The sequence below is a fragment of the Salvelinus fontinalis genome, chromosome 14 (genome assembly GCF_029448725.1).
Source record: "Salvelinus fontinalis isolate EN_2023a chromosome 14, ASM2944872v1, whole genome shotgun sequence".
Taxonomy (NCBI): domain Eukaryota; kingdom Metazoa; phylum Chordata; class Actinopteri; order Salmoniformes; family Salmonidae; genus Salvelinus; species Salvelinus fontinalis.
In genome coordinates this window covers 34,097,068-34,121,407 of record NC_074678.1, presented here as the reverse complement: position 1 = coordinate 34,121,407, position 24,340 = coordinate 34,097,068, and the positions used below count along the sequence as shown (strand labels likewise).

Here is a 24,340-nt window from a genome sequence, read left to right as displayed (position 1 = left end):
GGTAGGCTTGGGCAACACCCCGGTATAAACAGTATATATCAAAATAGTTGGTATGATTTTTGCCTTGCGGGGGCTGCTGTGGTGCGTGCCAAGCTGCTGCTTATAACTTAAACTGAACTTATAGTAACTAAGAAATCTAAGATGTGTCAAATGAATTATATCCAGCTCAGGGATATGCATTTGGTTTGCTAAGTAGCTGGATGTGAAGATCAAGCTTCGTGGTTACAGCAGATACATTCAATCCCCTTCTGGATCAAGATCCAGGTATTTTATTTATTGCGCCCCTTGTGTGCACATTCGGTAATACCGTATACCCTGGTATGGTACAGAGACGGTATGACGGTATGGACATTTGGATGTCGCCCAACCCTAGGCAGAGGGACTTTGCACATATTGCTTGTTGCTGTCGCAAGAGACCAAATCACATTTTATTCGTCACATGTGCCGAATACAACAGGTGTAGACTTTACTGTGAAATGCTTACTTACAAGCCCTTAACCAACAATGCAGTTTTAAGAAACTCTTTTTAAGAAAAGAGTTAAGAAAATATAAACTAAAGTAAGGAAATGAAAAAGCGTAACAATAACGAGGCTATATACCGAGTCAATGTTCAGGTTAGTTGAGGTAATATGTACACCAGCAGTGCAGAGTGGTGCTGGAGCCTGGAGGCGTTGCAGAACAGGGCCCCCAGAACAGAAAATAGGTGTTGCTCTGTTGCAGGCCAGAACCTGGACCACACGCTATATATGGATCTCAGAGTATAAGCAGATAGGACACTGGAGAGAGCCTACTAGTTTGCAGTGCAACAACACAAGATAGTGACATGATCTTCTCACAAAATGTTCTTATAATTTGACAGGAAATATGCAACACCATTTTGAGACATGATTCTGCTTGTTTGCACCTACTTCAAGGTAGCCCATCTTCCAACTCTATTCTATTATTCAGCTTTTCCACCCTGCAAATGAAATAATAATTACAATACAGTCCCACCCTGGTCAGTCACACACAGGAAGCTGCTTCACTAATTATCCTACTGCAGAGACTCAATTAAATCCAGATTGAAATATACTGTATCTGATGCAGTGGTAATGATTTCTAATGAAAATTCATGGCCATACTGTATTTGTCCGCCCAGACTTGTCAGAGTGATTCGGACGGATCTGGAGCAGCTGAGTGAAAGAGAACATCAGGAGGGGTTGACCTGAGCTCTGCTGTTTGTTGATCTGGGAGGGCATGTCTGGGAGGGAGCAGGGAGCCACTCTAGAGAAGGTGATAACATGGTAAATGAGTTAAGACACTACTGTACCAGGACAGATACAGTCTGATACACAGGCCAGGCCACTGTGATAATAAGTCCATAAATAGGGTCAGGAGTGTAACCCTGACCACATGACATGGGAGATATCTCTGGTCCTACTGTAAAACTCCTGGCCCTAATCCTCAAAACTGCCCCGTGGGAACACTGGGGCTCGCATTCATTCTGTGGCTTATAAACGAAATAAAACATCACACAACAGATTACACACTAGTCTACCACAACATATCTACAATCCAGCATCCATAATACAACAGTATAACAATGTTAGTGTACCTGTGTGTAGAGTGTATGCTAGCATGCGTGTGTGTGCCTCTCTTCACAGTCCTCGCTGTTCCATAAGGTGTAGTTTTATCCACTTGTTTTGTTCTTCACATTTTACTGGTTGCATGAGTTACTTGATGTGGAATATAGTTCCATGTAGCTATGCCTCTATGTAGTACTGTGCGCCTCCCATAGTCTGTTTGGGACTTGTGGACTGTGAAGAGACCTCTGGTGGCATGTCTTGTGGGGTATGCATGGGTGTCTGAGTTGCGTGCTAGTCGTTTGAACAGAAAGCTCAGTTCTTCAACATGTCAGTACCTCTCACAAAGACAGGTAGTGATGCAGACAATCTCTCCTCAACTTTGAGCTTAGAGGGATTGAGATGCATGTTATTGAAGTTAACTCTCTCGTGTACATTTAAGGCCTAGCTGTGCTGCTCTGTTCTGGGCCAACTATAATTTGCCTATGTCCCTGTTTGTGGCACTGGACCATATGACTGGGCAGTAGTTCAGGTGGGACAAAACTAATTTGTTTTGTTGATAACAATGTCAAGGAAGCAGAGCAGCGCTTTATTATGGACAGACTTCTCCCCATCTTCGCTAATGTTGCATCAATATGTTTTGACCATGACAGTTTTACAATACAGGGATGTACCAAGCAGTTTAGTCTCCTCAACTTGCTCAATTTCCACATTCTTCATTACAATATATATTTTTTGAGGTTTAGTGGATGATTTGTCCCAAATAAAATGCTTTTAGTTTTTAAACTAGTCCTAAACATTTCATTTCTTGCCACCAATTCTAAAACTGACTGCAGCTCTTCTGTTGCAGTGATTTCAGTTGCTGTGGTAGCTGACGTGTATAGTGTTTCAGCATATATAGACACACAGGCCTAACTCGGTGCCGGTGGCAGGACATTAGTAAAGATTGACAAAAGTAAGGGGCCTAGCCAGGGTCCGACAGAAGGGTCTGTGTTGATTCTGGTGGCTCCCCGTTAGCGCAGAGACAACCCCTCTGTTGGTCGGGGACCCGTGGCGGGTTCCATGTCGTCGATCTATTATCCCAGGCATACGGGAGCGTTTGCCACTCACGACGGCAGACAAGAGAGCTGTGTGTTTGGCCCCTGAAAGGTGGAATTTTGATGGCTAGGGGTTTATATCCTCGACCATGATTATGACGATACAGTCGGCGCATGTCTTCTACGAGAGTGTTGTATACGTCTAAGTCGCGTGCGTTTATCCTTTTCAGAGGAGACATTTTGTTGTTGCTTTTCCAACAGGGCCTTTCTTTTTCCAAATTGCAGATTTTATATGGCTGCCATCTCGGCATGTCCTGATTGACGGCTCTACTCCCGTGGCAGAGTGTGAGTACACAGTTTCCAGGTTATTGCTGGAACCTATGGGTTTATGCCTTGGGCTGCCGTGGACAATAGACTGGTCAATGCTATGCAGAACATCTGGTCGTGACTTTACCAAGTCACGACCAGATGTCCAGTTGTTTTGGACTTGCGGTTCCTTGTCCGGGTTCTGACATTTCAGGCTCGCAAGGTAAGTGTTGTTCTTGGATCCATGGGGTCTCTGGACTTGGGCTGCAGTGGCAGCGGGTCAGTGTGCATAGTCAAGTTGCAGCAGGTTCTGGCTCCCTGTATGGTGCTCTGACAGTTCAAGCGTCATGAGGCTCTGACCCTATTTTGGAGCCTGTGGAACATGTGTGCTTGGGCTGCCGTGGGCCTCCTATTTTGGTACCCTCTTAGCCGTCTTGCAGCATGATTGTATGTCCCCATAGTATGTTACACAGAGTAACCGACTCAAAGGGAACGTACAGTTGTGAATATAACTACTGTTCCCTGAATGAGGGAACGCGGTATGACATTTTTAGGACCGCGTCGTCAGGGGTTTGAGCTCGTTCAGGTGAATATGATCGGTCGTTGACTCCCTATAGTGTGTCCGGAACCAAATTCACCATTCAGTTTCTGTTTACAGGGTTCACTCAAACCATTGTTTTAAGCTTTGTTTTACTATTGGCAGTTACAGCTGATTTTGGGATTGTATATCGATTTGCTGTCCTTAAATATGTCATCAGATTTTATTAGTTTCAATCTCTGAATTCTTTCATCTAACTTTTCGCCGCCAGTTCCTGATATCAGGACATAGAAACTACAATCTTGTTTTGTTGTATAGTCATGACTGGTTCGAGACTGATATCATTGCTACTTAAAGCGGATCCAAGTTCAGTTTTAAGATCCACCGGCGTCATTGGCTGGACATTTCTGACTGGTCTTGGAACTGTGACAATGGGCAGCATCTCCCCTCTTGGCTCAATGGGATATGTAGTGATTTTGCCAACAGAGCCAGATATGTACACATTCTTGTACCCATAACCTTTTTTCAACTGACTATCATATTTGTTGATTTAAATCAGACTTTATTAATATGAGTAATCCAGGAATGTCACGAGTTAATTGACATGAAAACTTGCGAGGAAAACAAACAACTGTACAGATCGCAATGGTAAAATGATTTCCTGACATTACAAGTCAGCGGAGCTAGTCCTCCTCGCCAATCTGTACTTCGTTCCTTTAACTGTACGTTTTCCCTTTTCTGAACCTCTCTCTTATGAAACTGTCCATGTTTCCTCTAGCTCCTCAGGGCTGCGACTGAACACAAGGGCAAATGAATCTGAACTTTAACTCAACATTAGATTTCGATGACTCTTCTGATTAACGAGGTTATTAACAGTGGCCTCTGAGCTCTGGTCATTCACTCCTCTCTCTCTCTCTCTCTTCCTTCTCTCCCCCTCTCGCTGTCATGCCCTAAGCCACAGAGCAGACGGCACAGGAAATACATTGAGCCATGCAGCCATCTCATTTTCAATTTGGCTGGTTTTATAGGCCTGACAAAAGAAATACTCCTGTCCTGGTGCTAACGTGTATGCAACAATATGTCTTGAATCTTTTCCTTTTCCTTTCTGTATCTGCCTGACTGACAGTCTCTCTCTCTCTCTCTCTCTCTCATTGTCACATGACAGTTCTCCCAAACAGAGGAGCCGTTATTTGTACATCGTCCTCCCTCCCCCACAGCCACTTCTTCTCGTGCCCACTACAATGGAGAGAGAATGAGAAGAGGTGCTCCAAGCAGAACATGAGAATGAAGACGTGCACAAAGAACAATAACACCACACTCAGAAGAGGTATTATTTTTCTGAGGGTGTACGAGGTTACGAGCGCGTGTGTGTGTGTTGGCACAGCTTGCCGGCTTGTCAGGCTGATGTAGTGTTTAAACTGGGACAAGGGAAAGCGGTGCGGTACATGGGTTTGCTGTTGGCTAGTGTAAATATTATGGTGATTTGGCTCAGGAGTTGTCCTTTTGTGTCAGAGAGAGACAGAACGCAGGGTTTCTTACTTTCAGCCCTGGTACCACTGCTGACTTTGTCCCTGTCACTGTCATCATGGCTGACGATAGGCCTCAGAGACCGGGCCTTTAACCATACTCTGAGGCCCTCCTTTTGCTCCTCCAGGATAGGCGGGCCTGCCCAGCCAGTTTTTCAGGCTCTATGGTGGCTGAAAGCTCCTGGCACAGCTGTGCACTTGAGAAGGTTCACACACACTACTGAGCGTGTGTCTCTTTGAACATGGCATTTTACAACACACACACACGCACAGAGCGGTACTCTACCTGCAGGTCTATGAGTAGTGGAGCTGAGGGGTATGTGTACACACACACAGAGCGGTACTCTACCTGCAGGTCTATGAGTAGTGGAGCTGAGGGGTATGTGTACACACACACAGAGCGGTACTCTACCTGCAGGTCTATGAGTAGTGGAGCTGAGGGGTATGTGTACACGCACACAGAGCGGTACTCTACCTGCAGGTCTATGAGTAGTGGAGCTGAGGGGTATGTGTACACGCACACAGAGCGGTACTCTACCTGCAGGTCTATGAGTAGTGGAGCTGAGGGGTATGTGTACACACACACAGAGCGGTACTCTACCTGCAGGTCTATGAGTAGTGGAGCTGAGGGGTATGTGTACACACACACAGAGCGGTACTCTACCTGCAGGTCTATGAGTAGTGGAGCTGAGGGGTATGTGTACACACACACAGAGCGGTACTCTACCTGCAGGTCTATGAGTAGTGGAGCTGAGGGGTATGTGTACACACACACAGAGCGGTACTCTACCTGCAGGTCTATGAGTAGTGGAGCTGAGGGGTATGTGTACACACACACAGAGCGGTACTCTACCTGCAGGTCTATGAGTAGTGGAGCTGAGGGGTATGTGTACACACACACAGAGCGGTACTCTACCTGCAGGTCTATGAGTAGTGGAGCTGAGGGGTATGTGTACACACACACAGAGCGGTACTCTACCTGCAGGTCTATGAGTAGTGGAGCTGAGGGGTATGTGTACACACACACAGAGCGGTACTCTACCTGCAGGTCTATGAGTAGTGGAGCTGAGGGGTATGTGTACACACACAGAGCGGTACTCTACCTGCAGGTCTATGAGTAGTGGAGCTGAGGGGTATGTGTACACACACACAGAGCGGTACTCTACCTGCAGGTCTATGAGTAGTGGAGCTGAGGGGTATGTGTACACGCACACAGAGCGGTACTCTACCTGCAGGTCTATGAGTAGTGGAGCTGAGGGGTATGTGTACACGCACACAGAGCGGTACTCTACCTGCAGGTCTATGAGTAGTGGAGCTGAGGGGTATGTGTACAAGCGTGCTTGCATAAACATGTGCACACAAGTTCCGCAAATCAAATCACATTTTATTTGTCACAACAGGTGTAGACCTTACCGTGAAATGCTTACTTACAAGCCCTTAACCACCAATGCAGTTCAAGAAATAGTTAAGAAAATATTTACTAAATAAACTTAAGTAAAAATAAATATTTGAAAGTAACACAAGAAAATTACATAACAATAATGTGGCTATATACAGGGAGCTTGTGCATGTACACATACCCCTCAGCTCCACTACTCACAGACCTGCAGGTAGACTGAGACTGTGTGTGGGGTTAAACACTAGAATGTGGCTTGTAGCTTTTTGTTGATCCCTTGAGTAAAAAGCATGATTTAAGCAGGTATACAGTAGTTGTAGACCTTTGGTATAATGCAGAGAGAGGCCTAATGGCAGAATACTAGAAGTAGGTTTGCAACCTGCATATTTGTTAGGCCTAACTATCTCTGCCCTTGCAACGTGTGTGTATTGATATCATCAAATGAGAGTGTGTGTGTGTGAGTGCTGGATCTGGTTTGTGTCAGGGTCTTAGCTGGCAGTGTAAGCTTGTCCCATTGACACCCTTCCACATCTGTTCCTAGCTGACAGGCCTGCATTGTCCACATCCCCTCTGTGCAAACTCAACGCTGTGCTCTACTAACACACAGCCCAAACACCACTATTGACCTGGCTAGGATGGCACATCGAGGACAGTGAGATTCCTAACTAGACATCCATTCATTGGAACTGGGATTTTCAAACACTTATGGCGTACGATTCAGTCAGGAGGAGAGCTAGAGGTTTTCGTTCTCTCTCTCTATCTCTCTCTCTTACCTCACACCCGTCTGCACGCTTAAGAAATGTGCCCAGCCAGACTCCATGGTCTGAGCCATAATTGAGTTTCTCGAACTCAGACACGAACATGCAGTCCACAGTGCCTGGGCAGCCTGGGCTGCAGTCCACAGTGCCTGGGCAGCCTGGGCTGCAGTCCACAGTGCCTGGGCAGCCTGGGCTGCAGTCCACAGTGCCTGGGCTGCAGTCCACAGTGCCTGGGCTGCAGTCCACAGTGCCTGGGCTGCAGTCCACAGTGCCTGGGCAGCCTGGGCTGCAGTGATAAGAGACTGAGGTAGGCCTCGCCACCAGGCCACAGGTGACTCTGTTGGTTACCAACCCATCCTCTGTAGTCAGGCAGAATTGGGCTGCTGCCAATGAGAGAGCCGTGTGTGTGACTCTAGCCCCCCCCAGAAGAATCCCTCTCACTCTCTGGACCTTTCACAAAGACCTGTGTAAGCTCCCCTCAACCTCAGAAGATGAATGCTATTTAGCCAAGAAAGCTGTGAAAGACACACACACACGCACACACACACACACACGCATGCAAATAACATACGCTCACACTATTCAGTCTGCACACAGACAAACACTCCTCTCTGCACACCTGGTGCTTTGTGCAGTGGTCAGACAGCTGGCTGGAGGAAGGCTGGGTCTGAAGTAAACAATGTCCTCCTGTCAGCTTCAAATGAGGGGCGGGACACAGAGGAGGGACACAGAGGAGGGACACAGAGTAGGAGTGTCAACAGCCTTTTGATGCTCTGGACCATTTCTCTCTACTCATCTATTCTCTGGCCTCCCATTACTCTCTCTCTCCTTTTTCCTCTACCTCTCCAACCTGTTTCTCTCTCTATTCTTCTTCCTATCTGACCCTCTTTTATTTCTCTGTCGGACCGCTCTGTGTGTCTGTCGGACCGCTCTGTGTGTCTGTCGGACCGCTCTGTGTGTCTGTCGGACCGCTCTGTGTGTCTGTCGGACCGCTCTGTGTGTCTGTCGGACCGCTCTGTGTCTGTCTTTCTGTGTCTCTGTCTCTGAGACACATGGAGAGAGGGACACGGAGAAAGACGCACATAGAGAGAGAGAGACACACACACACACACACACACACACACACACACACACACACACACACACACACACAGACCCAGACAGACTCGGAGAGACCCAGACAGACTCGGCGAGAGAGAGAGGGAGACCTGCCTCTGTATCCCTGTCTGTCTCTGTATGTGTCTGTCTCTGTATGTATCTGTGTCTGTCTCTTTTTATTTGACTGGCTGTGGGTTTCTAGGTGTTGGTGGTGGCTGATGCTGCCATGCTGTGTCTCTGATAGTGTTTTCCTTTATGCCTGTGACAATAGTGTGTGTGTGTTCCTGATAGTCTGTCTGTGACAGTATATTGACCGTGACTGACAGTCTGATACTCTGTGCCTGTGACATTGTGCGTGTGACTGACACTCCTTCTCCTCAGTGACAGGCTCAGAGGTTGGGATTGTGTAGCTTTCTCCCAATCATCATTAAAATACAATGCCTGTGTCAACCAATGTAATTATTTGTCAACAGCTGCTATGGACTCTAACTTTGTCTCTCTTTCCACTCTCTTCTCCCACCCACCTCCACTCTCCACTCTCTCCTCCCACCCACCTCCACTCTCTCCTCCCACCCACCTCCACTCTCTTCTCCGACCCACCTCCACTCTCTTCTCCCACCCACCTCCACTCTCCACTCTCTCCTCCCACCCACCTCCACTCTCTCCTCCCACCCACCTCCACTCTCTTCTCCGACCCACCTCCACTCTCTCCTCCCACCCACCTCCACTCTCTTCTCCCACCCACCTCCACTCTCTCCTCCCACCCACCTCCACCACTCTCTCCTCTATCCGTCTCTAGGTGAGAGTGCGATGAGGAGAGGAGCCAGAGAGTGAGGCGATGGGCTGCACCTCTGCTAAGCAGGTGTCGGCCGTGCCCAGCGACGAGGAGGGCCGGGGCAAGGCCTACAGCAACGGAGACCTCTTCACCGGTCAGTACACAGTATCATAAAGTACACCCTCTACATTCCAGCCGCACGCACCTGTAGCCGTCTCTATATACACCTGCCTGTCTAATCTCTCTCCACGCTATACCAGCTGCTGACCAGGCTTCCTTTACCTGTAGAACATCGTCCCCATCTGTAGCATGTCCCGTAGAAATAGAATTACACATCTGTAGCATGTCCCGTAGAAATAGAATTACACATCTGTAGCATGTCCCGTAGAAATAGAATTACACATCTATAGCATGTCCACTCCACACACACTGGCCTGTTGGCTATGTTATCTGTATTACCTCTCCACTAGTCTCGCTCTATACCCAATCTCTATTCTACAAGGGCAGCTTGACTATTCCACCTTTTTAGTCTGACTTTTTTAAATGAGTACATCAGGCTATATATTTTATTAATGAATGCCAAGTTGCTGACATGGGCAGTGCAGATTTCAGAAAACGTCAATATGTGTCATGTTACCCATTCTCTTCCTCCCTCCTACCCTGTGTGAATACTACTTGGTGCAGTAGCCTCTAGGATAGCTGAGTGGTTTTGGTGTTCTGTCCTCTTAGTACTTAATGTTTTAGAGCTTGGACATGGTGAGAGGGTTAAGAAAGTGTATCTAGTTAACAGCATCAATTATAGCTGCTTGCTGGGCAGGTTGGGTGCTGTGGCTAGGATTAGAGAGATGGGATGAGGGATTAGAGACCGATTTAAGAATTAGGAGCAACACGCTGGAATACCCACACCGGAAATGGCAGATGATGAGCCACGGGCGGCATCGGTCTGTTCTCCCTCTCTATCACTATATTCCTCCCTCACTCTCTATCACTCTTTCCCTCACTCTATTACTCTCTCCACGGCCTCCCTCTCTCTGTTGGACCCATAGTCATTGGTCTGACCTTTGTGCCTCTCTCTCTCTCCTTTTCCTTTTGACTTAATTTCTGACCCTCCCCCTATCACTCTGTCCCTCCCTCTATTAGTCACTCCTCTTTTTCTTTTAAGGAATGGCTGCATCGTGACACTTGATTGGAGGAGGAAGGGAAATATTCCTTGAGAGAAGATGACGTGGATGAAGGATTCTCTTTTTCCCTTCTCGGTTCATCTATCTCCTCCTCCCTTTCCTCTCCAGGGCCTCACTTTCTTGTCCTTTCTTTCTTTCTTCCTTCCTTCCTCTCCCTCTCCGTATTAAAACATCTCCCTTCTTCTCCATGTCCTCCCCGGCTGTTCAATGACTCCCTCCCTTCCGCTCCCCCTCCCTTTCCTTCCTCTCTCCCTTATCGCAGCATTGGGTCACGGCTCCCTGCCCTCCTCCATCCATCGATACCTTACTCACACAACAGGAAAGGCTGAGCTCCTTTACACAAACACTGGGGGAATGAGAGAAAATGGCAACACTTTCTGATTAATTGTGTTGCCTTTAGCACGTCATTTGTTGTCTTGTTGCAGTTTTACGATTTGTTTTGTAGTTGGCCAGACTGTTGTGAGTGGGTGTATTGGTTGTATTGTAGTTTATATATAGTCGCTATGGGGCTATTGTTGAATGCACATTCAAAACTGCGAATGCAAAATGAAGCCTCACGCAGCGCACTACATGATGTAATTCAGGACGTATCTAACTGATTTTACACTGAACAAAAATATAAACGCAACAATTTCAAAGATTTTACTGAGTTAGAGTTCATATAATGAAATCACTGAACTTAAATAACCTAATTAGGTCCTAATCTATGGATTTCACATGACTGGGAATACAGATATGCATCTGATGGTCACAGAGGGTGTATTCAGATCCCTTCCCTTTCTCCACATTTTGTTACGTTACAACCTTATTCTAAATCTGATTAAATACATTGATGAAGAAAACAATCTACACACAATACCCCATACAGTGAAATTAGGTTTTTAGAAATGTTTGCTAATTTATTACAAATAAAATACCCCATAATGACAGTGATAACAGAAATACGTTATTTACATAAGTATTCAGACCCTTTGCTAGGAGACTAGAAATTGAGCTCAGGTGCATCCTGTTTCTATTGATCATCCCTGAGATGTTTCTACAACTTGAGTCCACCTGTGGTAAATTCAATTGATTGGACATGATTTGGAAAGGCACACCCAGTTGACAGGGCATGTCAGAACAAAAACCAAGCCATGAGGTCGAAGGAATTGTCCGTAGAGCTCCGAGACAGGATTTTGTAGAGGAACAGATCTGGGGAAGGGTATCAAAAACATTCTGCAACATTCAAGCTCCCCAAGAACACATTTGCCTCTATCATTCTTAAATGGGAGAAGTTTGGAACCACCAACACTCTTCCTAGAGCTGGCTGCCCGGTCAAACTGAGCAATTCGGGGAGAAGGGCCTTGGTCAGGGAGGTGACCAAGAACCCGATGGTCACTTTGACAGCGCTTCGGAGTTCCTCTGTGGAGATGGGAGAACCTTCCAGAAGGTCAACCATCTCTGCAGCACTCCACCAATTAGGCCTTCATGGTAGAGTAGCCAGACAGAAGCCACTCCTCAGCGGTAGGGACTGGAAGACTAGTCAGGGTTGAGGTTAAGATGAACGGAGCAAAGTAAAGAGAGATTCTTGATGAAAACCAAACAGTGCTCAGGATCTCTGACTGGGGTGAAGGTTCACCTTCTAACAGGACAAGGACCCTAAGCACACAGCCAAGACGACACAGGAGTGGCTTCGGGACAAGTCTCCGAATGTCCTTCAGTGGCCCAGTCAGAACCCAGACTTGAACCCGATCGAACATCTCTAGAGACCTGAAAATAGCTGTGCAGCAACACTCCCCATCCAACCTGACAGCGCTTGAGAGGAGAAGAACGGGAGAAACTCCCCAAAGGTGTGCCAAGCTTGTAGAGTCATACCCAAGAAGACTCGAGGCTGTAATCGCTGCCAAAGGTGCTTTAACGCAGTACATTTTTTTTAGTATTATACATTTGCAAAAATGTCTTAACCTGTTTTTGCTTTGTCATTATGGGGTATTGTGTGTAGATTGATGAGGGGGGGAAACAATTTAATCCATTTTAGAATAAGGCTGTAACGTAACAAAATGTGGAAAGAGTTAAAGGGTCTGAATACTTTCCAAATGCACTCTACCTTTAAAAAAAAAAGGTGTGCATAAAAAAAGTCAGTATCTGGTGACCACCATTTGCCTCATGCAGCACAACACATCTCCTTCGCATAGAGTTGATCAAGCTGTTGATTGTCGCCTGTGGAATTTTGTCCCACTCCTCTTCAATGGCTAGGCGAAGTTGCTGGATATTGGCGGGAACTGGAATGCTGTTTTACACGTCGCTTCAGATCTATCTGGCCGGTACAGTTGAAACCGGGATTCATCCGTGAAGAACATACTTCTCCAGCGTGCCAGTGGCCATTGAAGGTGAGCATTTGCCCACAGAAGTCGGTTACAACGCCGAACTGCAGTCAGGTCAAGACCCTGGTGAGGACAACGGGTGTGCAGATGAGTTTCTGACAGTTTGTGCAGAAATTCTTCAATTTTGCAAACCCACAATTTCATCAGATGTCTGGGTGGCTGATCTCAGATGATCCAGCAGGTGAAGAAGCCGGATGTGGAGGTCCTTGGCTGGCGTGGTTACATGTGGTCTGCGGTTGAGGCCCGTTGATTGTACTGCATAATTCTCTAAAACAATGTTAGGGGCAGCTTATGGTAGAGAAATTAACATTTCATTGTCTGGTGGACATTCCTACAGTCAGCATGCCATTTGCACGCTCCCTCAACTTGAGACATCGGTGGCATTGTGTTGTGTGACACAACTGCACATTTTATAGTGGACATTTGTCCCCAGCACAAGGTGCACCTGTGTCATGATCATGCTGTTTAATCAGCTTCTTGATATGCCACACCTGTCAGGTGGATGGATTATCTTAGCAAAGAAGAAATGCGCACTAACAGGGACGTAAAGAAATGTGTGCAAAATTGAGTGAAATAATAAGCTTTTGTGGGTATGGAAAATCTCTGGCATTGTTTATTTCAGCCCATGAAACATGGGACCAACAATTTACATGTTGCGTTTATATTTTTGTTTAGTATAGATTACGTGTGCATAAGAAACATCCTCTTTAGACTTGAGCTGTAAGTAATAATAGAGTAATAGTCTCTACTAGTATGAGATCACATAAGCCCCTTTTCATTTCGATACGGCTAGGAAAATAGTGGAATATATTGTTGTTACCTGGCCAGGCGGGCTTGTAGGGCAGTAATAATGATTCCTGGTCTGACATAGTACATTGTTAGGTAACCAACCCAGGCAGTAGAGAACGACCAATAGTTGTTTTTTTTTTAGGTTCGATACCGGTTTTGGGGGTCAAGGAGGCCGATGGCCGATATTCAATATCATTCAATTGGAAAATGTTGGTGACAAAATGTCCCAGTGACATCAATTTTTGGTAAAAACAATCTAACTACATAATGGTAATTATTTTATTTATTTGAATGATAAATCTTGATAAACTGGGTGAATTTAAGATGGCATTAGCCTACTCTCACAATACAGGTGATTGCATATTCAATAGGAGTGTGTGCATTACATTGAGTTATTGAGCTTATTCTGACTGATCAGTGGAGTCAATTGTGCTACAGATGACAAACAATCTGTTTGTCTTCCATGTGGGACTTACACTGAGTGGACAAAACTTTAGGAACACCTTTCCATAATAGACTGACTAGGTTAAAGCTATGAACCCTTATTGATGTCACCTGTTACATCCAGTCAGTGTAGATGAAGGGGAGGTGACCGGTTGAAGAAGGATTTTTAAGCCTTGAGACAATTGAGACATGGCTTCTGTGTGTGTGTGTGTGTGTGTGTGTGTGTGTGTGCCAGTCAGATGGTTAATGGGCATGACAAAATATTTAAGTGCCTTTGGACCGGGTATGGTAGTAGGAGCCAGACGCACTGGTTTGAGTGTCAAGAACTGCAACGCTGCTGGGTTGTTCACGCTCAACAGTTTCCTGTGTGTATCAAGAATGGTCCACCAACCAAAGGACATCCAGCCATCTAGACACAACAGTGGGAAGCATTGGAGTCAACATGGGTCAGCATCCCTGTGGAACGTTTTCAACACCGTGAAGTCCGTGCTCCGACGAATATAGGCTGTTCTGAGGGCAAAAGTGGGTGCAACTCAATATTAGCAAGGTGCTCCTACTGTTTTGTACACTCTTGTGTATATTAGCGTACTGATCAACCAACATTTGCATAGAAGCATCACTCCAGCATGTCACAACTGAATGGAAGGACATCATATAGGCACTGTTAGTTTGACAATCTAAATTAACATCTATTCAGTGCAAGTGGGTCCAATGTCATGACTTGTGATCACGGATGCTTATTTTCAGTCATCTGTGATCTGGAAAAAGTAGCAGCCAGGATGAAATTCAAAACAACTAATCTAGCCAGCTCGCAGTAGCTAACACATCATCAGCTAACACATCAGATGAAAGGGTTAGTTATCTGTAATCTTTGCTAACAGGTCACATAGCTTTCTGCTTAGCTAGCTAGCTTGCTTATTGCATGCATGTCCAGGCACGTCAGCACAAGCCTTATTATTAGTGGATTAAACTAAACTGATACTTGCAACAGGAGTTTGATTTTGGTCCGAGTCTGTTAATCCGTTTCTCAGTACTGCACCTTTCTATTGGAGAATGAGCTAGCTTGCTGCTGGTGTTCCCATCATCAAATCAAAGTTTATTTGTTGCCTGCGCCGAATACAACAGGTGTAGACCTTACAGTGAAATGCTTACTTACAGCACATAACCAACAGTGCAATTTTTAAGTAAAAAATAGGTATTAGGTGAACAATGGGTAAGTAAAGAAATAAAGACAGTGAAAAATAACAGTAGTGAGGCTATATACAGTAGCGAGGCTACATACAGGCACTGGTTAGTCGGGCTGATTGAGGTAGTATGTACATGTAGATATGGTTAAAGTGACTACATATATGATAAACCGAGAGTAGCAGTAGTGCAAAGTGGGGGTGGGCGGGACAAAATGCAAGTAGTCCGGCTAGCCATTTGATTACCTGTTCAGGAGTCTTATGGCTTGGGGGTTAAAGCTGTTGAAAAACCTTTTGGTCCTAGACCCAGCTAGACATTCCACAGCATTGTGCAGTGCTCGTGGCTCAGGTGGTGAGTGGTGACTGGCATAGCAGCAGTTTTGCTATGTAGATGGACAATCGGCGGGAGGGAGCCAGGCAGCCTGGCCAGGCAGGGGGCTCTGACTGGCAGACTGCAGAAAGGAGCGAGTGACAGACTGCCCTGACCACTCCACTCAGCCCGACTGGGAATGGACACACACACTCATGCGCAAACTGACACACACACTAGTTCCAACTGACACACAGCCACTCAGTCAGCTCTTAAAGGCTGACACAGAGCTCCAGCTCCTAATGAGAAAGATGTCCACATTAGAGAATCAGTTTTTCTCAAAATAGAATCGCTTTCTCTGTCATTGTCCCTAAAATGGCCCTATCATCATCAAGACGAAGCAAGCAGCCCTGTCGCCTCTGTTTCACCCCATCGTCTGTCACAGTCAGTGCCAGTGGAGACGCACACTCACTGATACACATCCACTCCAATATGGACAAATGTAGGCAACCTGGTCCCAGATCTCTGTGCTTTAGCCAACTGCCTGTTATTGTTATTGCCATGCCATACAAGGACATACCTGGACAGATCTGTGACCAGGCTAAAAGAAAACAGATGGGAATAGATTTATTTTAAATGTACATGCAATATAGTCATTTTCCTCCGTCCTTATAGGTTAATTCTTAATGTATTCATGTCCCTTTTAATGTCTGCTCAGTGTTAGTCATTTTTCTCCTGTTACCTGTCTCTGTTACTAAGCCACAGTGACTGATGGTTGATTCACTGTGTGTTGTTTGAGGTAGTGTGTGTAGGCGTGTTCAGGCGGGCTGCTTTGCTCTGGCATGTTTACATTCCCCAGGCAGCAGAAGAGAAAACGACGTGTTCTTTCTCCTCCCTCTCTCTCTCCATCCCCCGTCTCTCCTCATAGTTAGGCCTGTCTGCCCTCTAGGGTGTCTGCTCTGATGTTGATGTCTTTCACACACTGATGACGCACAGTGTGACACACACACACAGGTGATACAGGTGTCAGGGAGGATGCTGCGTCTGAGGGACTGAAGCACAGAGACAGACGAAGAGAGGATAGAGTGAGTGAGACTGTGTGAGGAGGGAGAGATGAATAGAGTGTGTGAGACTGTGTGAGGAGGGAGAGATGAATAGAGTGTGTGTGGGACGGTGAGAGGAAAAGGAGTAGAACAGCATACAGGCTGCAGAGACAATTCAAATAGACTGACTGTACATCCCACCCTCCCACTCCTTCCTATCAGTCATATGAGTCTATTTCAGAGAAAGGGCCAAATACACAGAATCCAGTTGATAATACTGTGTGTGTGTTGCTTTATCAGACAACTGGATATCTACTCAGGAATATAGTTACCTGTTTTTCTGTCCACTGTTGGGTGGGGTTTCTCTGTGTGTATGTGCAGTGCCACTCGTATGCAGGAGTAGTTTTATTTATCTAACTGTTCTCTCTGTTTTTCTCTCTCCATACAGACGAGTACAAGATGAAGGGAGTGGAGGAGGTGAAGTACATGCGTGGAGAGGAGGACCGGGTGAACACACGCAACCAGGAGAACCTGGTGAGAGAGGAGCCACGTGCGCACACACGCAGTCTGACTGTTCATCAACACACAGAAAACACAGTCCTCTTTGACATTCTATCAACACATGCAAACAGACAGTGTTTGTGCTAAATGCACACATCCACAGAAGCCCCCCAACCCAACACACACAGCCATGGTGCCTCCCGAGCAGGTAGAGACAACGTGTTGGCGTGTATGGAATGTGGGAGTTTCACTAAAGGCTGTTTTAACCCCTTCCTTCATGGCCTATATTTTGTGAGCAATAGCTACGATTTATTCTTTCCTACAAACACTGTAAAATAACCAGGAAAAAGTGCACACCCTTTTGGATGAGGTAACGATTGAAGGAAAGGAATCAAAACTCTAGAGGAATGAAACTCCTACCCTACTATTGATTGTCATTTCAGTGTCTCTTTATTCCACCATTGTTGTGAATGTGCTGCCGTCGTCATAGTCGCATTAGTTTTGACATATGCGACAGCTGGCTTAAAACATGCAGCAGAACAAATGTCATTTTCAGAAGTGACTTTGACTATTTTTAGAAAGCTTAACGGGAACTACTCACAGGGGACTGTTTCTCACAGACGCACATTTTAATCCTGCAGAGTCAAAGTGCACACACCAACAAATAGATTTATTTGTGACGCTGCATATCCATGAAATGCCTGTAGTGAGCATACGCAGTAGCAGAGTGATCTGAAGGCTGTGGAGAGGGCAGCTCCTAGTTTAAAACATGCTAAACCTTGGCATGCCATGCTCCTCCAAAGCACAGCCAGCACCTCTAATGATCCAGGCCGGTGAGGAGGTTTTTCCCCTGGTCAGTCCCTTTTCGCATCCCAGCCAGCGTCTGGGTCCAGGCAAGAGCAGGGCAGACCAGGCTCTCATGCACGAGATCTACATGGCAGCCTGTCTCTTCCCAGCACCAAGGCTACAGCAGCAGGGGTAGGCAGCCTGTCTCTTCCCAGCAGCAGGGGTAGGCAGCCTGTCTCTTCCCAGCAGCAGGGGTAGGCAGCCTGTCTCTTCCCAGCAGCAGGGGTAGGCAGCCTGTCTCTTCCCAGCAGCAGGGCCACAGCTGGGCCTGGTAACTCTTACCTCCAGCCACAGACCTGTCAGTCCACTTATCCATAAGGACACACAACACAGCAGGGTACGGATGTTTCCAACCTTAGGGCCCTGGCTGGTGGGGCAGGTAGATTCTCTCCCCCCAGGTCTACTACATGGGAAGATTGGGGTTCGGGGGGCTCTGTGTATAGTGTCGGGTCAGAACTATGAGCTGATCTGTGTGTTTCAGGAGAAGACCTCTTTACAGTACAGGGGGAAACCGCACAAAGAAGGCTCTGGAGCCAACGCCAACAGGACAAAGTGAGTAAAAACATGTTTGTTTGTGACAAAGTGAGTGTAATAATTTTTTTTATCAGCTAGTCATTGGTGTTACTTAACAATCATTGCTGTGCTTTTTATATGTATTCATAAATGGTATCAGGCAGTGTGATTTAAATCAGTGTGTTATCACTATAGTGGAGCTGGGAGCTGAGTGGCTAGTGTCTTTTGTTTCCAGACATGTATTGTGGCTCTGTTTCTGTTTGGTGACATTGTGAGTGGATTAGCATGGGTGCTGGAGCTGTATTTAGTTTGCGTTTGGATTATAGACCTTTGTTGGGAGTACTCCATAAAATGATTATTCAAATTCCTCCACAACCACGAAGGCTCTTGCCGAAGCGGGGGTTTAGAACTGTGTGTGTGTGTGTCCTGTGTGGGGGGTGTAACGGAAAATTCTAGTGGTGTGTTTGTTGCCTCCCGTTTCCCCCCCCTCTAACTTCCTCCCTCGTTCTCACTTTCTCTCCCTCCCTCGTTCTCACTTTCCCTCCCTCCCTCGTTCTCAGTATCCACACATCAGAGAGCCAGCAGGAGTTCTTCAGGATGTTGGATGAGAAGATTGAGAAGGTGAGGGGGGGGGGGGGGACCAACCAGCAGGACCTGAACATTTTAAAGAGACAGTCTCCTGTGAGATTGGGGGCTGCTAAAAGCCAACTCTGACAGGCAGGAAATACTTCAAATTGAGATGCATTCAGATTAGGACTTTAAAAGACTACTTTAGTCATCAACTCACCCCTGTCTTATCTAACTTCTCCATTTATCCTACGGAGATGCTATCTGTCCTACCTCTTTCATCACTCTCTTCTGTCTCATCTCTCTCATCTGTGGTGTGCCCACAGGGACAGGACTACTGTTCAGAGGAAGAGGAGGCAGAGGATGGGACATAGCAAACAAGGCCTGCCTCAACCCCCTACAGAGAGCCTCCCAGAGCCTCAACCCCCTACAGAGAGCCTCCCAGAGCCTCAACCCCCTACAGAGAGCCTCCCAGAGCCTCAACCCCCTACAGAGAGCCTCCCAGAGCCTCAACCCCCTACAGAGAGCCTCCCAGAGCCTCAACCCCCTACAGAGAGCCTCCCAGAGTGTGTGCGTATGTATGTTCCACTGCCTTTGTATGTGATTCTGTATGTGTCTGTGTGAGCATGTAGGTTTTTTGTGTGTGTGTGAAAGAGCGATGGATAGCTATTCTCAAAGACGGTTGCCCCCCTCTTGGCTGTCGTCCCATTGGGCCCCTGAGTGGATTACTGGAGGGAGAGACGAACGAGGAGACATACAGACAGACATGTGGACTCACTGCCCTGCAGGACTATGGAGAGACGCACATGGAGACAGACATACATACAGATATGTGGACTCACTGCCCTGCAGGACTATGGAGACCCTCCCCTCTACCCCAACTACCACCCCAGTGAACTGCACTGTGGTCCCTGGTCCAGCTTTGTGTATACCACCCCCTCATGACAACAACATGGAAAAGGAGGACGAACAGAGGAAGAGCATTATGGGAGTCTGGGAGACACCCTCCTGGTTTCCACCCTCCATGGCCCTTACTATTGTGCTTCGCCTGTGAGGAGCAGAGATGTGGATAGAGAAAGAGGGGTCCTGGGGAGGGGGAGGCACTTCCATAACCCCCATCAGACGACGGAGGCTCGCTGCTGCAGTGGGCCAGAGGACCCGAGAGAGGGGAGGGGGGAAAGAAAAACCTAGATATTTTAATAAGAGAAAGAAGAGTCAGTGAGTGGCTTATTTTGAAACTCTGAACTCCTGCCTTTTTGAAGGACTTTTTTATTATGTTGATCCATTTAATTATTTTTTGTTTATTTTAATGTTTTTTTTGCTTCTATCATAGTGCATCACCTCCTGCAGGCTACAGCTCTATAGGTCAGAGTTCCTGTGTCACTACACAACCTGTCCTCTTAAATATACCTTCAACACTAATATACCAGGCCCTGGCTATGTGAAACACACTCAACTTCATATTCATAGATGCCGACACAGAAGTGCACGCTCATACATACATACAGACACACTCTCATACAGACAGACAAATGCAGATAGACTCATATATATATATATACACAAACACATATGCCATTGTATTCCTGTCATTCTTCAGCTGCGTGTTATGTAAGTATGTTAATAGGCTGTGATGAGGGTTTTGGGTGAATGTTGGAAGCAGCAGCTGTGGGTTTCTGCTGCTGGACTTATTCATGTGCACTTGTAGTGTTTATTACTCTTTCCTCTGCATTGGTAGCCCAGCCTCCACTTCTCTTCAACTCAGCAGTATTGATGCTTACTGGCAGCGTGGAGTCACCCTCTGTTGACACACACACACACACACACACACACACACACACACACACTGCCTTTTCATGGAGTGAGAAGTGAGATTCAAAGGAAAAGAGGTGTGGTTGCCTGGGAGACACAGCCCTGAACGTTATTCTGTCATCATTACTAGATCGTTCCTTTTTCATTTGATTCAGTACTTTTTGTTTTTCTATTAAAAATAATAACACAGGAGCTGTTCATCTGCTGTGTGTATCTATCAGTGGTGGAAAAAGTACCCAATTGTCATACTTGAGTAAAATTAAAGATACCTTAATAGAAAATGACTCAAGTGAAAGTCACCCAGTAAATTACTACTTGAGTAAAAGTCTAAAAGTATTTGTTTTCAAACATACTTAAGTATGAATAATTAAAAAAATATATATTATATTAAGCAACCCAGACTGCACAGTTTTTTTATTTACAGATAGCCTGGGGCACACTTCCAACAGTCAGACATAATTTACAAACGATGCATGTGTGTTTAGTGAGTCTGCCAGATCAGAGGCATTAGGGATGACCAGGGAGGGTCTGTTAATAAGTGTGAATTTTACCATTTTCTGTCCTGCTAAGCATCCCAAATGTAAGAAATACTTTTGGGTGTCAGGGGAAAATGTAAGGACTAAAAAGTACATCATTTCCTTCAGGAATGTAGTGAAGTAAATGTTGTCAAAAATATAAATAGGAAAGTACGGACACCCCAAAAACCTACTTAAGTAGTACTTTTAAAGTATTTCTACTTAAGTACTTTACACCACTGGTGTCTATCTGTGTGACTCAGAGGTGGTATGTGGTTAACAGTTAGAGTAAGGAAAGTCGTTTCATGCTGACATCACAGTTGGATTGAAGAGTCAGTAGATTTTCCTCTGGTACTGTTCCCAAAGCCATGTTGCAGTTTATACAAGTGGAGTGTAGACACCTTCTGGTCAAGACTGATGCTTTGTGCCATCTGGTGGTTGAATATCAGAATTGCATCTGAGGCGTCATGAACTATATGTATTGTGATTTGATACTGTGATTTTTATTGCGATTTGATGTTCCAAACATATGGCTCATCATGTCTGCTGCAGAGAGGCGAGAGACCCATGCGCAAACGAGTTTTGATCAATCATTGAAATAAAAGTGCTGGGAAATGTTTGGAGAACAAGCTCTGAAGGAAAACTACTGGAATTTTCGTGCAGGTACAACCAACCAGCGCAAAATGAATGTGACATTGTCAAGACAATACAATATACAGTGGCAAGAAAAAGTATGTGAACCCTTTGAAATTATCTGCATTTCTGCATAAATTGGTCATCAAATTTGATCTGATCTTTATCTAGGTCACAACAATAGACAAAGTGCTTAAGCTAATAACACACATTGTTGTATTTCTTGTCTATATTGAATACATAATTTAAACATTTACACTAGGTTAGAAAATGTATGTGAACCCCTAGGCTAATGACTTCTCCAAAAGCTAATTGGCAGGAGTCGGCTAACCTGGAGTCCAATCAATGAGATGAGATTGGAGATGTTGCTTAGAGCTGCCTTGCCCTATTAAATAACACTAACAAAATTTGAGTTTGCTATTCAAAAGAAGCATTGCCTGATGTGAACCATGCCTCAAACAAAAGAGATGGAAGAATTGTTGACTTACATAAAGCTGGAAAGGGTTACAAAAGTATCTCTAAAAGACTTGAAGTTCATTTGTCCACGGTAAGACAAATTGTCTATAAATGGAGAAAGTTCAGCACTGTTGCTACTCTCCCTAGGAGTGGCTGTCTTGCAAAGATGACTGCAAGAGCAAAGCGCAGAATGCGCAATGAGGTTAAGAAGAATTCTAGAGTGTCAGCTAAATACTAACAGAAATCTCTGGAACACGTTAACGTCTCTGTTGACAAGTCTATTATACATAAAAGTGTCAGCTAAATAAGAATGGTGTTCATGGGAGGACACCACAGAAGAAGCCACTGCTATCCAAAAAAAGCATTCCTGCTAGTCTGAAGTTTGCCAAAGTGCACCTGGATGTTCCACAGCACTACTGGCAAAATATTCTGTGGACAGATGAAAATACAGTTGAGTTGTTTGGATGGAACACACAACACTATGTGTGGAGAAGAAAAGGCACAGCACACCAACATCAAAACCTCACCCAACTGTAAAGTATGGTGGAGGGAGCATCATGGTTTTGGGCTACTTTGCTGCCTCAGGGCCTGGACTGTTTGCTATCATTAACGGAAAAATGAATTCCCAAGTTTATCAAGACATTTTTCAGGAGACCGTTAGGCTATCTGTCTGCCAATTGAAGCTCAACAGAATTTGGGTGACGCAACATGACTACGACCCAAAACACAGAAGTAAATCAACAACAGAATGGCTTCAACAGAAGAAAATACACCTTCTGGAGTCCTGACCTCCACCAGACTGAGACGCTGTGGCATGACCTCAAAAGAGCAATTCACACCAGACATCCCAAGAATATTGCTGAACTGAAACACTTTTATGGTCCAAAATTCCTCCTGACCTGTTGTGCAGGTCTGATCCGCAGCTACAGAAAACGTTTGGTTGAGGTTATTGCTGCCAAAGGAGGGTCAACCAGTTATTAAATCCAAGGGTTCACATACTTTTCCCACCCTGCACTGTGAATGTTTACACATTGTGTTCAATAAATACATGAAAACGTAGAATTGTTTGTGTGTTATTAGTTTAAGCAGACTGTGTTTGTCTATTGTTGTGACCTTGATGAAGATCAAATTTTATGAACAATTTATGCAGAAATCCAGGTATTGCCAAAGGGTTCACATACTTTTTCTTGCCACTGTATATTGTCGAAAATAATTCCCCCCTCCCCCATCACCACTGTATTCTCACAACTATCGATAGCTAATAACATTATGTTCGAAATCTGAGATCTTTCAACTTACCTTGAGTCACTGGAATGGATTTGTTTAATTTGGAAACCAGCACAGGTTTTGAGTGTTAGTTTATAGTTTATCACTCACTCTCTCACACACTCACACACACATTCACATTCTCGCTCACAGGGACACATATAGTAATACTAATATTAATAATCAGCAGCCACTGTACAGCAGCACAGAGAGAGTCCCAGTGGGCCTAGTTCTCACAGCCAGCCAAGGGAGAGAGAGGGAGCGACAGAGACTGATGTTGCCTGTTAACCTCAGACAGGAATATGGGCAAGACAATGTTATTTCCACAATGAGGTAAGGACCCAATAAACCCCTCCCTTCCCTTGTGAGTGTGCGCTCATTAGGGTACAGCATGTTCTAGCAGTCTGGCTGAGAGGTTTAAGCCCCAGTTTGCAGTGTGTTGCACACCTCTCACACACAGTTACTGGAGGTTTATCATCTGGAACTGTGTGGACAAGGGGCTACTGGTTCTGTGAGCCACTGTGAGATCCTAGTGGAAGTAAGTGATGGAGCGGTGCCTGGCTAGGGGAGGGGCTTTATGATGATTGGCAGGCTCTAGCTCTGCCCCCATTGGCTGGTCTCTCTCCCAGTGAGACTGCTGGCTCCGTCTAGTCAACGCTCTGCTCTGCCAGCATGACTTCACTCAGCTATTACTCCTAACTCAATCCAGCAGCTTCTAACGCTCTGCCTTTCTCTCCATTTCTCTCCTTCAACCCAACTTACACACCCGCAGGCAGCTCTTAGTTCCTGGCTCCATCTCCATTGCAGTAGCTGTCTCTGCCTCTCCAACTGTCTCCCTTTTTGTTTGTAAAGCTTTGTGATGCTGATCCATATGATTACCAAGGCCAACACCCTTCTGATCAGAGGAGCCACAGTTACAGA

At 45.7% G+C, this 24,340-nt stretch overlaps 1 protein-coding gene across 3 annotated transcripts in view; it reads left to right on the top strand.

Moving 5' to 3' along the window:
- Positions 1–23,215, top strand: part of LOC129810703 (uncharacterized protein C1orf21 homolog) — a 31,288-nt gene extending 8,073 nt beyond the window's left edge. For 2 of the 3 annotated variants that reach the window (XM_055861484.1, XM_055861485.1), the window contains 6 exons: positions 4,609–4,770; positions 9,021–9,150; positions 16,759–16,844; positions 18,139–18,209; positions 18,731–18,791; positions 19,064–23,215. In XM_055861484.1, coding sequence (XP_055717459.1) covers positions 9,060–9,150; positions 16,759–16,844; positions 18,139–18,209; positions 18,731–18,791; positions 19,064–19,111 — 357 coding nt within the window. In that variant the 5' untranslated portion in view covers positions 4,609–4,770; positions 9,021–9,059 and the 3' untranslated portion in view covers positions 19,112–23,215. The remainder of the gene's footprint in view (positions 1–4,608; positions 4,771–9,020; positions 9,151–16,758; positions 16,845–18,138; positions 18,210–18,730; positions 18,792–19,063) is intronic. The other variant, XM_055861486.1, reaches the window with a different exon arrangement.
- Positions 23,216–24,340: the final 1,125 nt, after the last annotated feature.